This window comes from Podarcis melisellensis (assembly GCF_964234715.1).
Source record: "Podarcis melisellensis genome assembly, chromosome: 3".
Taxonomy (NCBI): domain Eukaryota; kingdom Metazoa; phylum Chordata; class Lepidosauria; order Squamata; family Lacertidae; genus Podarcis; species Podarcis melisellensis.
In genome coordinates this window covers 27,304,191-27,324,309 of record NC_138530.1, presented here as the reverse complement: position 1 = coordinate 27,324,309, position 20,119 = coordinate 27,304,191, and the positions used below count along the sequence as shown (strand labels likewise).

The following is a 20,119-nucleotide window of genomic DNA, read 5'->3' as shown; positions in this document are numbered from 1 at the left end:
TAAAAGTGTCAAAGTTTATCTCAGCTGCTGCTATCTGAATGTAACCATCTCGCTTTAAATGAATGCTAATTTACAATGTCACCAAGTATTCTGACAGTAGTCATGTAATTGGGCTTTAACATTCTTCAAAATGTATGTTGGGAATAACATATGATAAGTGCATGATCCTACTAGAGTGAAGCACTAGTAAGTCCATCTTTTTAATAGGAAATATTTAAGCATATGCTTAAGTCTTAATTGAACTTATAGAACTCAGAAGAACATGTCTTTGCCTGGTTTTTGTCCATATTTTATAATGCTACAGTCTGGTTTTGTGGGCACTTATAGCAGACAGCATTTAGCTCTGCCTGTTAGTTGAGTGAATATGGCAACAGATATGATCAGATCTGCAGAAGCTAAGGGAAGGGTCATAGTGCAGTGGTTTGCCTGCAGAAGTTGCAACTTCAGTGCCCAGCGCTCCAGCTCCTGCCAAGCTCACAGTTCGAAAGCATACCAGTGTGAGTAGATTCATAAATAGGTACCATTGCAGTGGGGAGGTAAACAGTGTTTCCATGCGCTCTGGCTTCAGTCACAGTGTCTCATTGCGCCAGAAGCCATTTAGTCATGCTGGCCACATGACCTGGAAAGCCGTCTGTGGACAAACGTCAGCTCCCTTACCCTGAAAGCAGAGAAGAGTGCCGCACTCCATAGTTGAATTCAACTGGACTTAACCGCCCAGGGGTCCTTTACCTTTACTTCTGCTTGTTGGAAGTTCGAAAAAGGTGCGTCTTATCGTTAGGTGCACCTTGTGGAGCAAAAAATATGGTAGATTGCCCTGCCCTGGTACTCCTGAGAATCAGAAATTCATAAGAAGTTCAAATTTTGCTTTTGAATATCAAACATATGTTTTGTAGCAATTTGATGTATTAATATATCATTCTATGGTACCAAAAGAAAGGTTTGTTTTTTAAGACATTGAAAACACTTGAGAATAATGGTTACACTGAAACAATGCTCTGTCTGTTTGAGGTATTTCGATTTATATACCACTTTTCAGGTGGATCTCTCAAATTGGTTAGCAAAATACCACTCCAACAATGATTTACCTTAGCCAGAGCTTTGCAACTCAAAGCTCTGTTGCAGCAATGTTAAAAGGACACCTGTATGGATTTCAGTTTCAGCAACAGCTAAATGGAACTCACATATCTTATGAGTTGTCTTACACATTAATGATTTTTGTTGCTCTAGGTCACTTCAGATTAACTGGGCATCACCAGGACAACCAAATGGCATCATCCTAGGATATGATCTGTTACGCAAAGCTCAGCGACGGTGCACCGTGCCACAGCAGCTATCAAAACATCAGGGTGGAATGGCATGTCTGTCCTTGCAATGTGATATCCATGAAAATATCTGTGGAGGCCTGTGCTATAACCCACAGTTTAAGGTAACATCAATTAACCTGCTGGTGAACCCGCTTTTATATTAAGATCTACTGAGTGAGTTCCACCTTCAGAGCCGAGGAGACTCATTATTGAATACAGGGGCTTTTCAGTTGTCCCACCACACTCTGTAACTCACTCACCAGCAAAAGTTGAGTATATGAGCTAAAGAGAAAATTATGAGATTGAAAGTCCATAGCCATGATGGCTTATATATTACAGGAACCAACCCAGGGATACCGTGTGCATCCCTATCCCCAATTGCACACTCTGTCCTTGAGGGCTGAGCTATTCAATAGAACTTAGGGGCTCTCCAGACTGGTGTCTTATTGTGTGTGTATTCTGCAATGTATTCTTGACACAATAATAGTGCATTAGTAATGGAGGGGTAGCCAATGCTGCAAGAAGCACAGTCAGATTTCAAAACGACCTTAACATATTGGAGAACTGGGCCCAAGCTAACAAAATGAATTTCAATAGGGACAAATGTCAGGTTCTACACTTAGGCAGGAAGAACCAGCTGCACAAATATAAGATGGGGGACACCTGGCTTGACAGTATTGCATATGAAAAGGATCTACGGGTCCTATTAGACTACATGCTTAATATGAGTCAACAGTGTGACGCAGCAACAGCAGCAAAAAAAAAGTGGGGGAAAGCTAATGCTGTTCTAGGCTGCATCAACAGAAGTATCATGTCTAGATCAAGAGAAATACTAGTACCGCTTTATGGTCTTGCTCAGACCATATTCTGGAATACTGTGTCTAATTCTGGGCACCACAATTTAAGAAGGATATTGACAAGCTGGAACGTATGCAGAGGAGGGCAACCAAGATGATCAAGGATCTGGAAACCAAGCCTTATCAGGAATGACAGAGAGAGCTGAGTATCTTTAACCTAGAAAAGGGGAGACCAAAATGAGATGTGATAGCCATCTTCAAATATCTAAAGGGCTGTCACATGGAAGATGGAGCAAGCTTGTTTTCTTCTCCTCTGGAGGTAGAACACAAATGAATGGCTTTGAGATACAAGAAAGGAGGTTCCGACTAAACATCAGGAAGAACAATGATAAGAGCTGTTCAGCAGTGGAACAGACTTCCTTGGGAGGTTGTAGACTCTCCTTCCCTGGAGGTTTTTAAGCAGGATTGTTTTTAAGCATGGATGCTTTAGTTGAGATTAATTGCATTTCAGGGGGCCTAAATGATCCTTGGGGTCCCTTCCAACTATGAGATTTTATGATTTATTCTACTTTAGTTGGTTCTGAGATACTTCTCTGATGCTACCACATTATGTCTGTCTGGAGGGGCTGTAGCACAACAAAAAAGTGGGGAAAAGATAAACAAGAACATTTGTGGTACAAAAAGGTTATTAGATTTCAACAGGAGGTTATGGGATAAGTCATTGACTGAAAATGAAATGGCGCCGCCCCAAAACGTTTGCAGTCACAAACATCACAAGCACAAATCATCATGAATGTGCAAAAAGAAGGACATCTGGAGGAGCCCATGATGTCCTGTTTACACACGTATCTGTAGCATTGATTTGCATGTTGCAGCTATGTGATTGTGATGCTTGCGTTACAGTGGAATTAAACTGTGCTGCTGTATTATGAGTATACCATCACAACTGATAACCTTGCAGTATTGAAGCTTGAGCCAATGTTTCTATATGCTTCAATTACAGTGAATCCATAGTAACCGACTGCTTTTAGATACACATCTGTTTCCAACAGTCTTGTGCTACCTATATTATTATTTTTTAAAAAAAGCTGACAGTAAAAAGTATGAGGAGATGCTTATACAGCTTCCTCTAGTGCATTTTATTCTTATCATTTATCATAATCTGCATGGCAAATATTAGTTTATTGGGATGATTAGATGCCTTTTTGGAGACTTACTTGGTTGAATGATTTGATGCCACTTTACAGCAAATCCATTTAGTTTCAGCTACAAGTGGGTGGTTGTTTACGTGACAATGATGAGCAACTCTGAATGTGGGCCTATCGTGCTTTGTCAGAAATATTTTAAAATTATGGTCATTTGCAGATTAATGGTCATATTAGTTGCAGTTTAGGAGTGGGATCAATAATGTAGTCAGAGAGTAGGAGTCTGTACACAGTTTTTTATTGACAAATGAGGTAGAAAACTCTTAGTTTGAAGGTAAGATTTAATGTAATGAAATAATGTCCCTATTTGTCAACAGCATCATCACATATGCAATGACAGCATGTATTCATAAGATCGCTGTCAGACAAGACAGCAATTAGGAAAGTGAGTTATCTGAGTGATTCGCATCAAAATATAAATTACAGCAGCTGACACAGCCTTAGCTATGTGTTGCATTTAGCATTGGGAAAGTTTAGCCCTTTATTGTCTCACCTGTAAGGTTTAAATATGCATTACTGCATTTTTGAGAATCATCCGAGTATAAGTTTTTTTGTTTCTTTTTTTATTTAGTGAACTTAGTACCTTTATAGTTTGTTACCAGCTGAGAAAGAAAACACGAAGGGAAATATATATTTGTGTACAGACCCGGAATATGAAACTGCAGTTTTAGTGTTGTAAAGGGCTGTGATTTTATAGATTTAAAATTTAAGTGTAAGAGGTTCTGCCATGAGTTGAATTCTTATTCTTAACTCATCCCATCTCTAGTGCAGGTATTAACACACTTTGGACCAGGCATCACAGGCACCTTGCTCCCATTTAGAGTGGTCCCACTCTTGCTCAGAGCTCCCCATAACTCGCACATCTGTCCATGTTCTGAGGACGGCATGGCCCCCAAGGGTGAGGCAGGCACTAAAGGGATTCTACTCCCTGTCCTCCCTGTCCTCCTTAAAGGTTGTGGAGCACTCTTTTCATGTGCTATATCAGGGGTACCCAAGGTGGTGCTCTCCAGATGTCATGGACTACAATTATAGTCATTACTGAGCATTGGCCATGCTGACTGGGGCTGATGGGTACTGTAACCCAAAAGAATTGGAGCGCACCACGTTGGCTGCATCCTGCTCTAAAGGATGCCTTAGGCTTCTCACCAGCTTCCCATCTCCTTTTCCCTTTAATCACACTGACCTTGTCAATTGTAACATATTTAACCAAATACGTGAAGAAATTAATCAGATTTCCTGATAAATTGGGCTACTTCCCATGGTAGTACAGAATAGGCTCCCCTGGAAGAGGCTTTTGTGTCATGGGTCAGGAGTCAGCTTCACCTGCTGAACAGCAGCCTGAAGGGGGAGTGGCTCCACCTGCAGCTGATCAGCCTTCAAGGACACAGAGGAGAAGGCACTGATGAGAACCAGCTGGCTTCAGCCTTCTTAAACAGAGCTCTCAGCAGCAGTCAGATTCTGGAAGCAACACCTGTGTACTTTGTACTTCCTGCTCTTTGTCTGGACCCTTGGTTTGTGATCATTGGATTTCCTGACCTCTGGATTGTCTGACCACATGGTTTGCTGTTTGCAGAACCCTTGGAATTGACTTGACTTTGTATGTTGATTCTGCCAGGTGTATCTTGGAGACTCTTCTCTTTGTTTGACCTCATGCTCCACCAAGCTCTACACACTGTTGCCTGGCAGCAGGACGACAACACTTTTGCCCCCAAGAAATCAGTTTTTAGGCTGGTTTCCAAGACTACACTGAGCAGGGGACTTTTTCTGCAGGAAGAGGAACCTTTGTGTCTTTGTGTGCCGGGGGTATTTGTTCTTCAGAAGCAATTTTTGTGTGTTCAGTTCTTTGAAGGAGAGGGCCAGCACAATAACCTTTATCTGGGCCAGATTATAAGCCACACCAAAGAAGAATCTGAGGAGTTCCAAGAGTAATAATTTGAGATGGTAACTAGTGAGTTAGCCTCTCTGTTCATTGACTACACTTAATACAAGCTGATATGGTGGATGGTGAAAGGAGGATCATTGAGAGCCTTGACTGAAGACATTGCAGGTGGCTTTGTCTATAAATTATTTGAAAGCTAAATTATCCTGCTATGAGCCACCTTCAGAGGGTTGTGCCCTGAAAGTTCTCTTGATAGCCAGCCAGCCAGGCAAGTGCTAGAAGAGACTTGCTTTCTTAGCTTACAATGTTTCAGAACAGAAAAAGCCTGCAAGAAGGAACAAATGAATGCCATGATGAGAAAGGTAAGTATCCAAGTATATCAATACCATATAGTACCATTTGATATCTGTAGTGCAAGAAATTCACTAAGAAAAAGACTATAATGGGTTTTTTAAAAAAACCATTCATTGGGTCCAGCTCAGCTGTGATCATCTTCATCTTAAAAATGAGCCATGCTCTTTCTGAAAATCAAGAGCCAAACATCTCTTTCCCTTTCCTTCTCCTTTATCTAGGACACAGTATGGCCCTTATACTATCTGGTTCATGTTTTACTTCCACTGTGCTTCAGCATTGGGCACAAGAACTTATGTTGGTAGAGTGCCTTCCAAAATGTTTTATCCAGTATTGGATCTGCCTTTTGCCTGTTGCCTTTAGCAAAATAAAAGCAAAATATAAAAATAAAGTTTTTTCTGCATTACCTTTACAGCCCTTCATAAAGAATCTGTACAGTGTTGACAGGGACTTGTTGCCACAGTGCAGCAGTCTTCAAACCATGATTCTTCCATTATGCATTTCATCTTGAGTGCTGATTTAAAGGAAGAGAGTGCAAGCAAATCTATGAATTTAGCATCTTAAAATTTTAGTGTATGAGCATGTTGTTAATTAATTAAAAAGTGTAACTAATCCCAAACTGCAATTCACTCAAGGCCAAGAGGTACCAAAGAAAGTGATAGAAGGAAACACAATCTTACGTGTTAATAAGGTGCTTTTAAAATAAGAGAATATGTTTATCGGTGAAAGTCACCAAAAGAAACCAATTAATATTCTGGATGATAAGCATCTTATATGGCATCCTTCTGTGGGTAGGGTTAGTCAAAACTGTAGCATTCACATTCTGTTTCCACTAAGATAAAGTTTTCAGATCTTGGCTTCATAAAATTTAAATGTTTATCATACACTGTAATCCAGAACCTTAAAAAGTAAAACAACCATTTCAGTTACAGTCCTTGGAAATGTAGGTCTAACCAACTCCAGTATGCATCTTCAAAGTTGAACTGAGTGAAACACATAAGGGAACCTAAGGTTATACCACTATATAGGTTGATAAGTTTATTGTTTTGCCTTGGGTATGTGTTTTTGGTATGTGGATTTTAATGCTCAAGTAAGTTATGCTAGAGACTAATGTCCTTCAATTAGCTGCTGAATTAATGTGGATTGGCTACACACTATGCAAATAACCTCTTTATTTATTTATTACATTTGTATCTCACCTTTCCTCCAAAGAGTTTAAGGTGGCACATACGCTTTCCCACCTGTCCATTTTATCCTCAAAACAGCCTTGTGAGGTAAGTCAGTCTGAAAGAGAGTGACTGGCCCAAGGTCACCTAATGGCCTTCATGGCTGATTGGGGATTTGAACCCTGGAATGCCAGGCTCTAGTCCAACTCTCTAACTACTTCCTCACTCTATCTTATTACTTTAATTATGATCCAAGTCAGAAGAACATTTGTTTACATTTATGGGAGTTTGAGCGTGGTAAGTGGGTCTTGTGGATGTTCTGACATCACATGCTGAAAATTCACTCACAACCCCTGGCTTTCAAAGTTGTAGGGCAGGATCCAGGCAATTGTATTTAGAGCACAATGCAGGACACCTGAAGACAATCCAACCTGCTTGCAAAATTTGAGAGAAGCAACCAGTGCAGTGAAAGGATCTTCAAGTGGGAATTAGAAGTATGCTTTAGTGCAATGACCCAGGCCACTTCTAGTAACCCAAGCTGCTTGTATTGGCCCACCAGGTCTGTCAAAATTGGGTACCTTGACCAAGATTAAAAGGTGGTAGGGCTCAGTTGGTAGGGTTTGAGGCTTTTAATCTCAAGGTTGTGGGTTCAAGCCCCACATTGGGCAAAAGATTCCTGCATTGCAGGGGGTGAACTAGATGACCCTTGTCCATTCTCTCAAGTATAATTCTATCAGATGAAGGTCCTGGATTTTGCAACTCTTGCTGTGAGTAGGCATGATTATGTGTCGTAACGTGTTTAGTTGGTCTCAGAATGAGATTTCCTCCATTTGCGCTTTTTTTGTCCAACCCACAAACTGCAGCTCCTTAAAATACCAGGGAGCGGTGTGATTTAAAGCAAATTCTACCTGCATCCCTAATTCCTATTAATCTAGGTAGAACTAAGTCAGGTCCATTGTATGGACTATAATTAGGTAATGAAATATTTTATATTAGGTAGGGATAGCACATATATGGCCCTATGCCTGATTACGCCATCCACAGTTGCTGTTCCTAAATAAAATAGGATGAGATAATACTGACCTTATGAGAACCCTGGCTGCTTCTGCACCTAAATAAAGGAGGATGAGATAATGATGATCATTACCAATTTCTGTATGTTGGCTTTTTTCCCTTCCAGAATATGACACAATCCTGACATTACTTGAATGCATTCTGTTTTATGGGCTGATAATGCATATCCTCTGGGCTTCATACCAATGCAAATAGTAACTGTCTTAAAATGCTGCCAAAAATGCTATTTTGCGATTTACAGCATGTTGCAGTTGATGTTACGGAGCTATGTAATAGTATAGTGAAGCATGCAAATGTTAGCTAGCTGGATAAATGAGCTTCAGCATTGTGTTGAGTAGGAGCAAATTGGTAAGCTCCTTCTTAGGCACATAGTGACAGCTACTTTTAACACAAGAGGTTGCGTCAGGAAAGCATGACCAAATTCCCCATGGAGAACTCGATGACACAGTCTCTCCTTGCAGAAAACTATTCCTCAGCTGGACGGGAGAGGTTCCTAACATGTTTGTTTATGCTATTACAAGTCAAGTTGCAAGACAATATCAGGCTGATCCTAATTACCCTAATCAGAAATACAACATCTATCCGAAAGTGTCCAAATGCCATGCTTGAAAGGGAACTGCTCAATATGTTTGTGAGAGAGGCATACCTGTTCAGTCTCTAACATAATAATATGACAGAAGCCTCCTGAATCAGGCCATTGGTCCCTCTAGTCCAGTATTGTGTTCTCACAGTGGCCAACCAGATGCTGAGATCTGTATACAAAGCGGATTCTCTACCACGCAGCTGTGTCCTTTCCGCAGTTTCATTTTCAGTCTGATAGTGTTTCTTTATTATGGAGGTATATTATCATATCCCCAAGCGTGAAGATAAGTTTCCCCTGAATTTGTAGCAGGGGAGGAAAATATCTCCCACCAAAGGTGTCTCTTCTATACTTCTCAGATCTTTAAAACAGAATTTTGTTTAATAATTGTCTTGTAGCGAGACAGACGCTCTAGTAACAGTAATTCCTAGCAAGTATATGCAAATACACATAGGATGGAATAAATTAACACCAGTGCAAACTTGCAGTGCATAAACCAAACAGGATTATACTTATAGTCATACGCACACTTGCTAGAGACAGGAGTACCCGCATTTTTCCATTTATAAGATGATGTTTTTTGTTAAAAAATAAAATTAGGCAGGCAGGAGATTGGCAGCGGCGATTGGGCGGGTGATTGGTGGCTGCGGCAAGGCCTGCTGGCAATTGGCTGTGGCTTTGGCAATTGGACAGGCGATTGGCGGCTGTAATGAGGCAGGCAGGTAGCAGCAGCAAGTGGGCGGGAGGGCTGTTGGTGGCGGCGAGCAGGCAGACAATTGCTGGCTGCGGTGAGGTGTGCAATTGGCAGTGACTGTGGCAAGCGATCAGCATTGGCGGGCAGGCGGGTGAGCAATTGGCAGAAGTGACCCCCCCCAAAAAAGCTAGACAACTTGATTTCTTAAATTTTGTGTTTAAAAAAATAGGGGTCATTTTATACATGGGGGTGTCTTATACAGGGAAAAATATGGTATGTCTCATTGAACTCAGTGGGACTTATTTCCAAGTACAGTATTACAGTAACACAAAATAAGTGGGAAAAGTACTGTTGTTTTACTGGACAAAAAGAGGTCCCAAATGTGAAGTCGGGGTTCTGAATTTTAATGCATCCAAATGAGTAAGATTTGAATCTTACTCATTTTGATACTTTAAAATTCAGAATTTGGACAATGGGGTCATTTCCAGCTCTGGTTTCCCTGCCATTTCAGGGAAAACTCCCCCCTTCCATTTCTGTCAATCTGTGATAAAGGAATCAGGGGAATATGTGAGTTGCTTTGTTTTACCGATTGACCGCATAAAAAGCTCAGCTTCATAAACTGTGTTAATTCCTGTAATTTTCTTTATCTTCCACTCAGTTTGATTGTTCGCATTTTCACCTGTTTAAAAGTAATTACAGAAGGAAATGTGAAAGTCATAGTATCATTGCCCTGCATGCTCAGAAGAACTCAATGGGGCTAATCACGTGAATAATGTTAGTGCCTAAAGGAATAACGGTACTGAACCATAGCAAGCCTGTGTATGCACTAGTTAATAGGTTTCCACTAATACAGATAAGTCGCTGTTGCACCATCAATCTGCCAAAGTATAGATAAAGATTTTCTTGCTGCCATACATTTCAATTAAACTTACGAGCTGATGGCTGTATGTGAGGCCGAGCCACAGAAGGCTTGTACTTAAGAATCTGATCTCACCTGGGCTTAGATAGACTGACGGTTGAATTATAGATATAGACATTTAAGGGAGGGGGTGTGGAATAAAAAAAAAGAAAAGGATTCATCTTTGCCATTAGAAAGTTAATCCTCACCTTCAAAATGCACATTTTCATTCAGTGATGCATTGGAGCATTATTCAGCTGACACCAGTCTGGGGCATGTGGCTTTGGCTTTCTGATGCTTTGAACTAGGCTTGGAAATGGACTGCCTAACTTGCTTCACAAATTCCTGCTCCCTTCCTAGCGGCAGCACTGAATTAAGGGCCAGCCCCATTTGTCGATTTTAGCTTGTACATTTAAGAGCACGAGGCCGTAAGGCAAGCCTGTTAGAACAGGCCAATGGCCTATCTAGTCCACCATCCTGTTCTCTCAGTGGCAAGCTTTACCACTTAATTTTAATGAGCAGGAGGTATCGGTTACCTAATGGCAGGCTTGTACAAACCTGTTATTTCCTCTTGCATAGAGTTCTGCATAGAGCGCCAGTGTGGTGTAGTGGTTAAGAGCGGTAGTCTCCTAATCTGGGGAACCAGGTTCGCGTCTCCGCTCCTCCGCATGCAGCTGCTGGGTGACCTTGGGCCAGTCACACTTCTCTGAAGTCTCTCAGCCCCACTCACCTCACAGAGTGTTTGTTGTGGGGCAGGAAGGGAAAGGAGATTGTTAGCCACTTTAAGACTCCTTAAAAGGAGTGAAAGGCGGGATATCAAATCCAAACTCTTCTTCTTTTAGAAATTACCAAGAAAACTGAAGGGGGAAAATCCTTTTTAAGAGTATTTTTTCCCATGTGTAGTTTAAAAAGGAGCTGCATGCCCAGCTAACAAAGCATAGCAGAGATTAGACGTGTCAAATGGCACATTACTGCAACCAACTAGTGATAAAATATACAGGGTTAAGGGGCCTGTCTGCACTATAAATTAGTTTAACTATCATTACTTCCTCATTCCCACAGAGTTTTCATTTTGAGGGGAATCTGGGGATGCTTAGCACATTTTTTTAAAAAACACACATATTCTCATAATATTTAAAAAAATATTACTCCACGGTCAGGAAGTCATTGCAAAACCTTTTTAATTCACCTTGTTGCTGTAGTTGTGTTCAGTGTAGTGTCTATAGAATGGTGGTGGGTTTATTTATAGCAGGAGTAGGGAACCTTGCAGAATGTTTTCCCCAGGGAGGGTCGCCTTGTGCCTTCGTTACATCTTTATGCATCAGGCAAAAATATTCTTCTCCCTGGCCTTTGGCTAATTAAATAATCTATGGCCTTTTAAAATGGGGGGTGGGAGGGGGAGTTGCTTTCGCTTGTTACTGTGTTATGTATTTTTGTGTTTTTCTATTGTAAACTGTCCCAGATGAAGAGCTCTACAGATATGTAATAAACAAATAACAACAGTAGTAATAGCTGCAGACCCACTCACAGTGTTCCCCATCCCCCAGGGAGCAAATACCTACACAGAGATAGGTGGAATAAACAGCACAAGATGTTCTGGGTATTTTAAAATTGGCCACAAATTTTATTGATTACAATTGTAGGTAGGGTTTGGGTGTGTGTCCATTCTCAGCCTTCAGATGGAGGGCTGACGCTTGAGCAGGGTCATGCCTGGGATTATTGGACCTCCTCAAGATGCAGTTCTCCCTAGGTGGCTCCCTGAGGCTGCTGCTGGAAACTCTAGAGCCCCTCTGTCCCACACTTGGCTCTGGACAGACTTCCATCAAGACCCCTCTAATGTGGTATCCTGAGATTGCACCTGTATGGGATAGGAGTCATGCAGCACTTTGCCCCAACCCAATGTTAGACTAAGGATTCCACCCAATGCCTTATCTGCCAAAAGTTGTGGCTATTGCTATGAGGAAGGCAAAACTTCCAAACGGGGCCAATCTGTTTCCAGGCGAATTCCTTCCTGGCTCCGAATGTGACAACCATTAATAAATTACAGCAAGGTCAGTTAGGCGGTGTGAAGGAAGGAGGTTAGCATACAAACACCCACAACATAACAGTGTGGGAGGGAGAGCTACTCTTTGGTCGATTGCAGTCCCAGCCTATATATTTCCAGGTGGCAGACCGGAGTGAAAACTACTCCACATCCAAGCTCCACCCCCTTTGGCCTACCACGCGGGCCACTTCAGATTTAGTGGCTAATGGGCTTTCCTGCCCTCCCTTGTGGCTGGCCAAGTGGGAATTCCCAGTGGCTGGCCCATGCAGGGGTTGTTTGCTCCACAAGGGTGAGGGCCTGCTATGATGAGCTGCAGCCTCTGTCCACTCCAATACTGGGTAAGCAGTCATTATTGCTTGCAACCAAGAGTGAAAATTAGAGTGGCATTGAACTTGACTGAAACAAGTTTGGCTGAATTTCTGACAGGAGATAATTTCCCCCCTACCCCCCCCCAAGCCGCTGAACATTTTGTGACCTTTTGGGATGTTTTTGGAGGGAACAGAGTGATGCAGCCCTCCAGTTGGTTTTTCACTCTCTTTGGGGGTTAACGAAAACAAGACTTACTCCCATCACTAGTACTTGCCACAGTAAGTGGCCCCTTTCCAAGCATTGCCTTGAAATGCTTCATCAGGCCTCATTTCTGGAGGCACCCTTTGTTAAAAATAAAATAAAAAAACAGCTGAACTTTTCTTTTCACACTGCATGTTTATCTGGAATCCTTTTGATGAGGTAGAACTTGATATTTAAAAGGTTGTCAGCAAGTGTGCAAAACTATGATGGACAATTTTATATCTTTTTGGGAGAGATTTTGCTCCACATGAAAATGAAAGCGAAATTATGTGAGTGGTTTCGTTTGACCACTAATAAAAATAAAAGATCAATAAGGTATCCTTTATGTACCTGTGCTACACTAGAAAACACCTTTTCGATCTGGCAATAATAACTGTTCCTTGTAAAATGAAACGAATGTAAGTTCAGAGATTACATTTTACAATGACTCAACTTGCTGTTCAGTATGTGTCACGTGTATACCATGCTAGCCTGCTTTCACAGGTTCAAGCATACAAATAATTATTTGATTGTTCAAGCATATAATTCATCTCAACAATAGCCAGAAAGAAGTCTTCAGTTAAGTCCTATTCAGAAATCATTTCCATGCGAATTTTACGTCAAGGAGAAAGTGTGTGTTTAATAATACACACGTATTATGATCAGTGTATTTGAAGAATCATAATAATAAAGAAGTGATCATATGTCACAAAGGCAAAAATAAATTTAAGAAACAACACAGGTGTTTGCATTGGAAAACCCTGATTTGTATAATTATAGCTTTCTAATTCAGACACATCCTTTCCGAAATCCAGAAATAAGAAATACATTCTAATCATGATAACATCTCAGCATCAAAAATCTTAAACTTTCCTGAAGAAACATCTATATTAATGAAGAAATCATTACTGTAAAATATGCTTGAGGGCCAACAATTGTATCACTAATCAATGCAGGTTGTATGGTGGTCATATGTCCAACTCTGCATATGATAGTTCTTTCTTTTAAGAGTTGTCCTTCCCAAGTCCAGTTTAATGGTAAAAAGTATAAGGAGGGAGGACAGAGGTCCTGAAGCTGCCCATCAAAAATTAGAGGCATGGCAGAAGGCTGAGCAGGCACTTATACCACCTACATTATGGTGAGATAATTTGCATTTCTTTTCTTTCTGTGTACTATATTTGCACTAGCGCCTCCTTCCAGTAACTCCTGCAGCCAAGCTGGTGCCAAACGTATGGCTCTGCTTTCCTTTGGACCATATCAGTGAGGCGGGGGGGGGGTGTTGTCTGGACAGCCCAGGACCTCCGTACATACTGCCCAGGCTTGTGCCCCAGGAAGGTCACTTCACTGTTGTCAACACAGTGGTTTTACTTCACCCTTGGATGTCCATTCCATTGTATCTCAGGACAGACAAAGGTCAACAAGAGGGCACGGCATGACTTTCAGCCATTATATCTGCTTTAGATTTATACATACTTTCCCCTTCTGATCGTTTTCTGCAGGAAATATATTTTTAACACATCGTGTCTCTGTCCTTGTTGATTTTAAATACTTTTAGGTGTGTTGTAATGGGATTCTGCACAACAATACAGCAGGTTTCCGGTGCTGTGAAGACAAATACATCCCAGTTATGCATAATACATCAGGTGTTTGCTGTGGCGGCCAGGTTCATGCTGTGCAACCGGAGCACCAGTGTTGTGGTGGCTATTACACAAGAGTACTAGCAGGTAAGAGGGGGAAATAATGCAAGAATTTGACATAACAAATCTGCACAGTTGTCTTTCAGAAGAATGAATTTGTATTTGTGCGTAAATTTTAGAAGAAGAATATTTTACAAGATAAGAAATGGAATAGTGCTGTGATTTTTGCCCAATATTGGAAAAGCGTTCTATGCTCATAATGACACTGTTGAATGGATGAATACATAAAGTATCTACACACTTGTGTGTTAGGCATTTGTTATCTAAATAGCTTTACAACGGCTGAATATGTGAACAGGATGAGAATTGAGAGCTTGGTGTTGGTTGAAGAACTATGGGTTCAAATCTCCACTGAGCCATGATGTTCACTTGGAGATCTTGGGCCAGTCACCCTCACTCCATCTAATTCTAGCGGGGAGCAGGTGAGTGCAAAGTTAGTTGCAGCACATTTTGGCTCACCACGACATACTAAACTAGTTATCTTTTTATTGCGTGTATACACCATCCCATAACAAGCTCACTGCACAGCCTACCACAAAATAGAATGGCTTCCAAGTGCGACTTTTCTCCACACAGTGCAATCTGACAATGCAGAAAATGGGTTAGCTCCATCTTATCTGCCCATATAGACATATACCCAATTCCTAATTAAAAGCTAAGGGTGTGGGGGTGGAATCAAGATCCAGTATTACATTCCTTATTGTATATTGTCAGAATCACTTAAGTACTCTGGAAAATGGGGTGCTGTATAGTATGAAATCTGTTCCATGATACATTTTTCCAAATTTAAGCTTGCCAAGAAAGAAACATCTTTTTTTTTCCTTTGAGCAACCCTCTTAATATTATTTGCAATTAGGTTTTTGACACATTTTAAAATAGGGCGAGTATGGTAGCCCAAAGAAAGATTTCTACCGGATGTTTAATGCACAAAATTCTTTGCAGACAACTGTGAGGTCAGCAGCTAAATTGACTGCATTACCCATGGGTTGGCAAACACTCCCTGTGCTCAGAAGTACTTTGAATTTCAGCCAAGCTATGCAGCACATCCTAAATTCCAGTGCCTTCAGAAGTCATTCATATATCACAATATTAGAATGCCTCCCATGATGTCATCCAAAAGGGGAAAAAATGCTGTCCCAATAAAGGAGAGTCTTTTGGTGGTCTCATTAATCTCAATGTACTAAAATAAGAAGATCATTGTCTGTGACCTCGAGACCCATCCGGTGGTCTCTGTTAACTAGCTTAATGCTGTTTACATAAGGACAGAAAAGTAAGTGATGTAAATCATCTTGTGTCTAAAAGAAGCTCAAATTCAATTGGCAATTGTTAAGTTTCAAGCGGTGAATATTTCTAAACTGTTTGCCAGCAGTTGTTTTTTTTTTATGATGTGGTTTCTGCTTTCTTCTTCCCCCATGTTTAAGTGCAGCAATAAGAACAATATTGGTCACTTTCCCCCTCTCTCTCTTTTTATAATTATGCTAATAACCCCAAGCGAAATGTTAATGTGGGTCATTTTTTGATAAGGATAACAATTAACTGGTAAGACTGCATGGTAGTTTCAGAGAGAAAACATTTTCAAGCTTGGCTTGGAAAGGATCCCATTTTGAGAGGTTAATGAGAAGGTTACTGATCCTTTGTGTCTTATGTCTAATGGTCCTTTTATAAAATAAAAATATATAAAAAATCTGTATTATTTCCAATTGATGTAACTTACATACCCCGTTGAAGGCCTTACTCTGTTCAGTCATGAAATTAGATTCTGAGGAGAGCAGAGAAATGTGGTTAAGTATCTAAACTGATTATATCTCTTACACTCCAAAGGTTTGCTCATGTCTTTTTTGGTTTATTATTGACTTTATTTGATAAAGATATTTATACAGGGCACTCTTGGCATGCATGCCTTCCAGATGTTGTTTGGCCACTTTTAATAATGTGAGAGATGAACTTAAGTCCTTTGCTACAAGCATGAAGCTTAGAACTCAGGAAAGGAGTGGTAGTGTTATCTTTGAGGAAATAGAAGATAAGGATATGAATCCCAAAGCAAAGATGGGAAGGGGTGAATTTCCAAACTATAATAAAGTAAATAATGCTAGCGCTCATCACACTTCTCTCTCTCCCTGGGGTTTTGTGGAGAAAGTGAACAATGTTCTTTCCTGAATGTCATCTGAGAACATCATAGCTAGCTTCCAGCAAGGTGACTTATGCCTCAGATTGCATGCACACACTAGTGGTTTTGGACAGTTCCCTTTTCAAAACTCCCCTAATAGATCTCTAAGTGACATATTAAATTTGAAGAAGATTCAAATATAGTTGATGGAGAATACTTCTGAAGAGAAAACTTAAGTGAAAGATAGCTGGTTCACATGTGGACTACAGCATGCATGACTTTGGATGTGTGTACAATTGTATTTTTCTGAAAATGACTACCTAAAGAATTTTCGAAAACAGGAGTGCCTGGCATGCTCTGGTCCATGGGGTCACGAAGAGTCAGACACGACAAAACGACAACAAAGAATTTTCAGAAATGGAGAAACAGAGCAGTTATAATTAGGTGCCCTGTGCGGTATTATAGCAATGATTCATTTCAACACAAGTAGTATCACTAGCTTGTACATGCCCAATCTAGTACAACTTGGAAACCTGCTTTGAGGGGCTTTAATAATTCATGGTAGAATTAACACCATTTGAAAACCACAGTAATATCAAATAAAAAGAATTTTGCTTTTAAAAAAAGTTTACAAAATCCCAGAAATCCAGGGTCTCCCCTAGCTATAGTATCTGAGGTTCTTCAACATGGGAGATATTGCAAAAATGCTCTCAGGCAAAATGTAGCGCATGGTAGCAATTGTGAATTTATATATACGGGCATGGGCCATCTCTTTTGACAGAAAAGCCTTCCTCCATCAGCCACACCAATCCCCCTTTCCTTTTTTCCTAGCCCTTTTTTCTCTCATCTTTGTTAACTTGTCCACCAGCCCTGTCCTTTTCCTTCACAGTTAACCTACTTGTGATACTCAGACTGTAAACCTGTTGGACAGGAATGATATTATAGGTGTTTCCTTCTAATGTTTTACACTTTTAGCTAAAAGCTTAACATGCAAGGACATTTTCACCCTTCACTGAAATAGTCTAATGTGCAGATAACTGTATTTGCACCCATCCATTCTTTGCCTTTTTTGTCCTTCCTCTCCTTTGTTATCTGCTACCCTGTCAAATGTTAGATTGAAAGCTTAAGAATCCCTTTGCTTATGCTAAACCATACCATTCTATGTACATTGATGCTGATGCATAAATAATATTAATCTACTACTGCTACTGCCAACATCAACAAATAATGGAATGGATTATGTAGATTTCCATACTATGTTTAAATCTACAGGAGAAGTATGCTGCCCGGATGAAGAACAAAATTGGGCCTCTGTTGGGATTGGGGATTCCTGCTGCCGGGGAATTCCTTATTCCACATCAGGGAACCAGATATGTTGCGGTGGATCTCTCCATGATGGCTTCAGTCAGCAATGTTGTGGGGGACAAATAGTAAGCAAAGACCTGATCTGTTGTGGTGATGAAGAAAAGGGGGAAGTCCATCTACCTACTGCAGGTACTCTTTTAAATTGTTGCAGAAATATACTCTGTTCTCTTTTTTTGCTATTAAAAACTTAAGAAAGGCTAGTCTTCCCAAAATGATTACAGTGGTACCTCGGGTTAAGTACTTAATTCATTCCGGAGGTCCGTTCTTAACTTGAAACTGTTCTTAACCTGAAGCACCAGTTTAGCTAATAGGGCCTCCTGCTGCCACTGTGCCACCGGAGCACGATTTCTGTTCTTATCCTGAAGCACAGTTCTTAACCTGAAGCACTATTTCAGGGTTATCGGAGTCTGTAACCTGAAGTGTATGTAACCTGAAGTGTATGTAACCCGAGGTACCACTGTATTCCATCTAATAGAAGAAAAGAGACCTGGATACTGAACTGCTTTTAGAAGAAACTTTGTTTTGTTTTTTTTTAATATAATTTTTATTAGGTTTATAATATACAAAATTCAAATTGCAAAAACATATTTCCATAAATCTAATGGGCTCCCCCCATCTTCCGAGCACTGCATTCTCTGTAAATCCAAAACCTCAGCAATTTGTTGACTTATTTTAAACATAATAATATATCTTCCATTTTATCGTCATATCTGGTCTCTAAGCATTTCAATCCAAATCCATTAATTTTTAATTTCAACACAATAAAATTATTTCATTACACCACTTCTGTCTTGTTGTGCCTTATTTACCAATTCAAAAATTTACCGATGCTGAAGCTGTACTTTCCTAGAAAGGAGCATTTTTTTAACATTCATACAACTTATAATGCTTTTTCAAATAGTCCTTAAATTTTTCCCAAATTTCCTCCGTTTCTTCTTCTCCCGAGTCTCGAATTCTGCCAGTCATTTCAGCCAGTTCCATATAGTCCATCAGCTGCGTCTGCCATTCTTCCAGTGTGGGTAGATTTTGTGTCTTCCAGTGCTTTGCCATCAAGATCCTTGCTGCTATAGTAGCGTACATAAAGAAAGTTCTATCTTTCTTGGCCACCCTCTGGTCTACCATGCCCAAGAGGAAGGCCTCCGGTTTCTTGGGTACGGTAAATCTAAGCACCTTTTTTAGTTCATTATGTATCATCTCCCAGAAGGCCTTCACCTTCGGGCAGGTCCACCAGAGGTGTAGAAATGTCCCTTCCTCTTCTTTACATTTCCAACATTTATTATCAGACAGGTGATATATCTTTGCAAGCTTGACTGGGGTCATGTACCACCGGTATGTCATTTTCATAATATTTTCCTTCAAGGCACTACATGCCGTGAATTTCATTCCGGTGTTCCATAACCTTTCCCAGTCTTCAAACATAATGTTATGCCCCAAGTCCTGCGCCCACTTTGTCATAGAGGATTTAACAATCTCATCCTGTGTATTCCATTTAAGCAGCAAGTTGTACATTCTCGAAATTAGCTTAGATTTTGGCTCAAGCAACTCTGTCTCTAGTTTCGATTTTTCCTCCTGGAAACCCACTTTTTTGTCCGCTTTAAAAACTTCCTGAATTTGAGCATAATGCAACCAATCTCGCACCTTGTTTTTTAACTTTTCCATACTCTGCAACCTCCATTTATCTCCAATTTTTTCAATTATTTCCCAATATTTAGGCCAGTGGGCCTCCATATTGAGTCTTTTACGTGCTTTGGCCTCCATCGGTGAGAGCCACCTCGGAGTTTTACTCTCCAATAAGTCTTTATATTTTGACCAGACCATAAAAATTGCCCTTCTGACAATATGGTTTTTGAACAATTTATGAACTTTAACCTTGTCATACCACAAATATGCATGCCACCCAAAAGCATTATCAAATCCCTCCAGGTCGAGGACATCGGTGTTCTCCAACAAAATCCAATCCTTCAACCAGCAGAGGGCTGCAGATTCATAATATAACTTCAAGTCCGGCAGGGCAAACCCCCCTCTTTCTTTCGCATCTGTTAGTATTTTAAACTTTATTCGGGGCTTTTTGCCCTGCCAGACAAATTTAGATATATCCCTCTGCCATTTTCCAAAGCATTCCACCTTATCCACGATCTGGAGGGCCTGAAACAAAAATAGCATTTTCGGCAATACATTCATCTTTATAGCAGCTATTCTGCCCAACAAGGAAAGTTTCAGTCTTGACCATGTTTCCAAGTCTCTTTTGATCTCTGACCAACATTTCTCATAATTGTCCTTAAACAAATTCAAATTTTTGGAGGTCAGGTGCACCCCTAAGTACTTTACTTTTTTAACCACATTTAGTTCTGTTTCTTTTCTGAACTCCTCTATTTCAGTAGTTGTCAAGTTTTTTGCTAAAACTTTAGT

At 40.4% G+C, this 20,119-nt stretch overlaps 1 protein-coding gene across 7 annotated transcripts in view; it reads left to right on the top strand.

The window, feature by feature from the left end:
• Positions 1–20,119, top strand: part of USH2A (usherin) — a 425,043-nt gene that overhangs the window by 301,608 nt on the left and 103,316 nt on the right. For all 7 annotated transcript variants that reach the window (XR_014166233.1, XM_081903562.1, XM_081903561.1 and 4 more), the window contains exons 48-50: positions 1,228–1,426; positions 14,097–14,265; positions 17,618–17,839. Coding sequence is in view for 6 of the 7 variants with exons in the window: in XM_081903562.1 (XP_081759688.1) it covers positions 1,228–1,426; positions 14,097–14,265; positions 17,618–17,839 (590 nt within the window). In the remaining variant the exon portion in view is untranslated. The remainder of the gene's footprint in view (positions 1–1,227; positions 1,427–14,096; positions 14,266–17,617; positions 17,840–20,119) is intronic.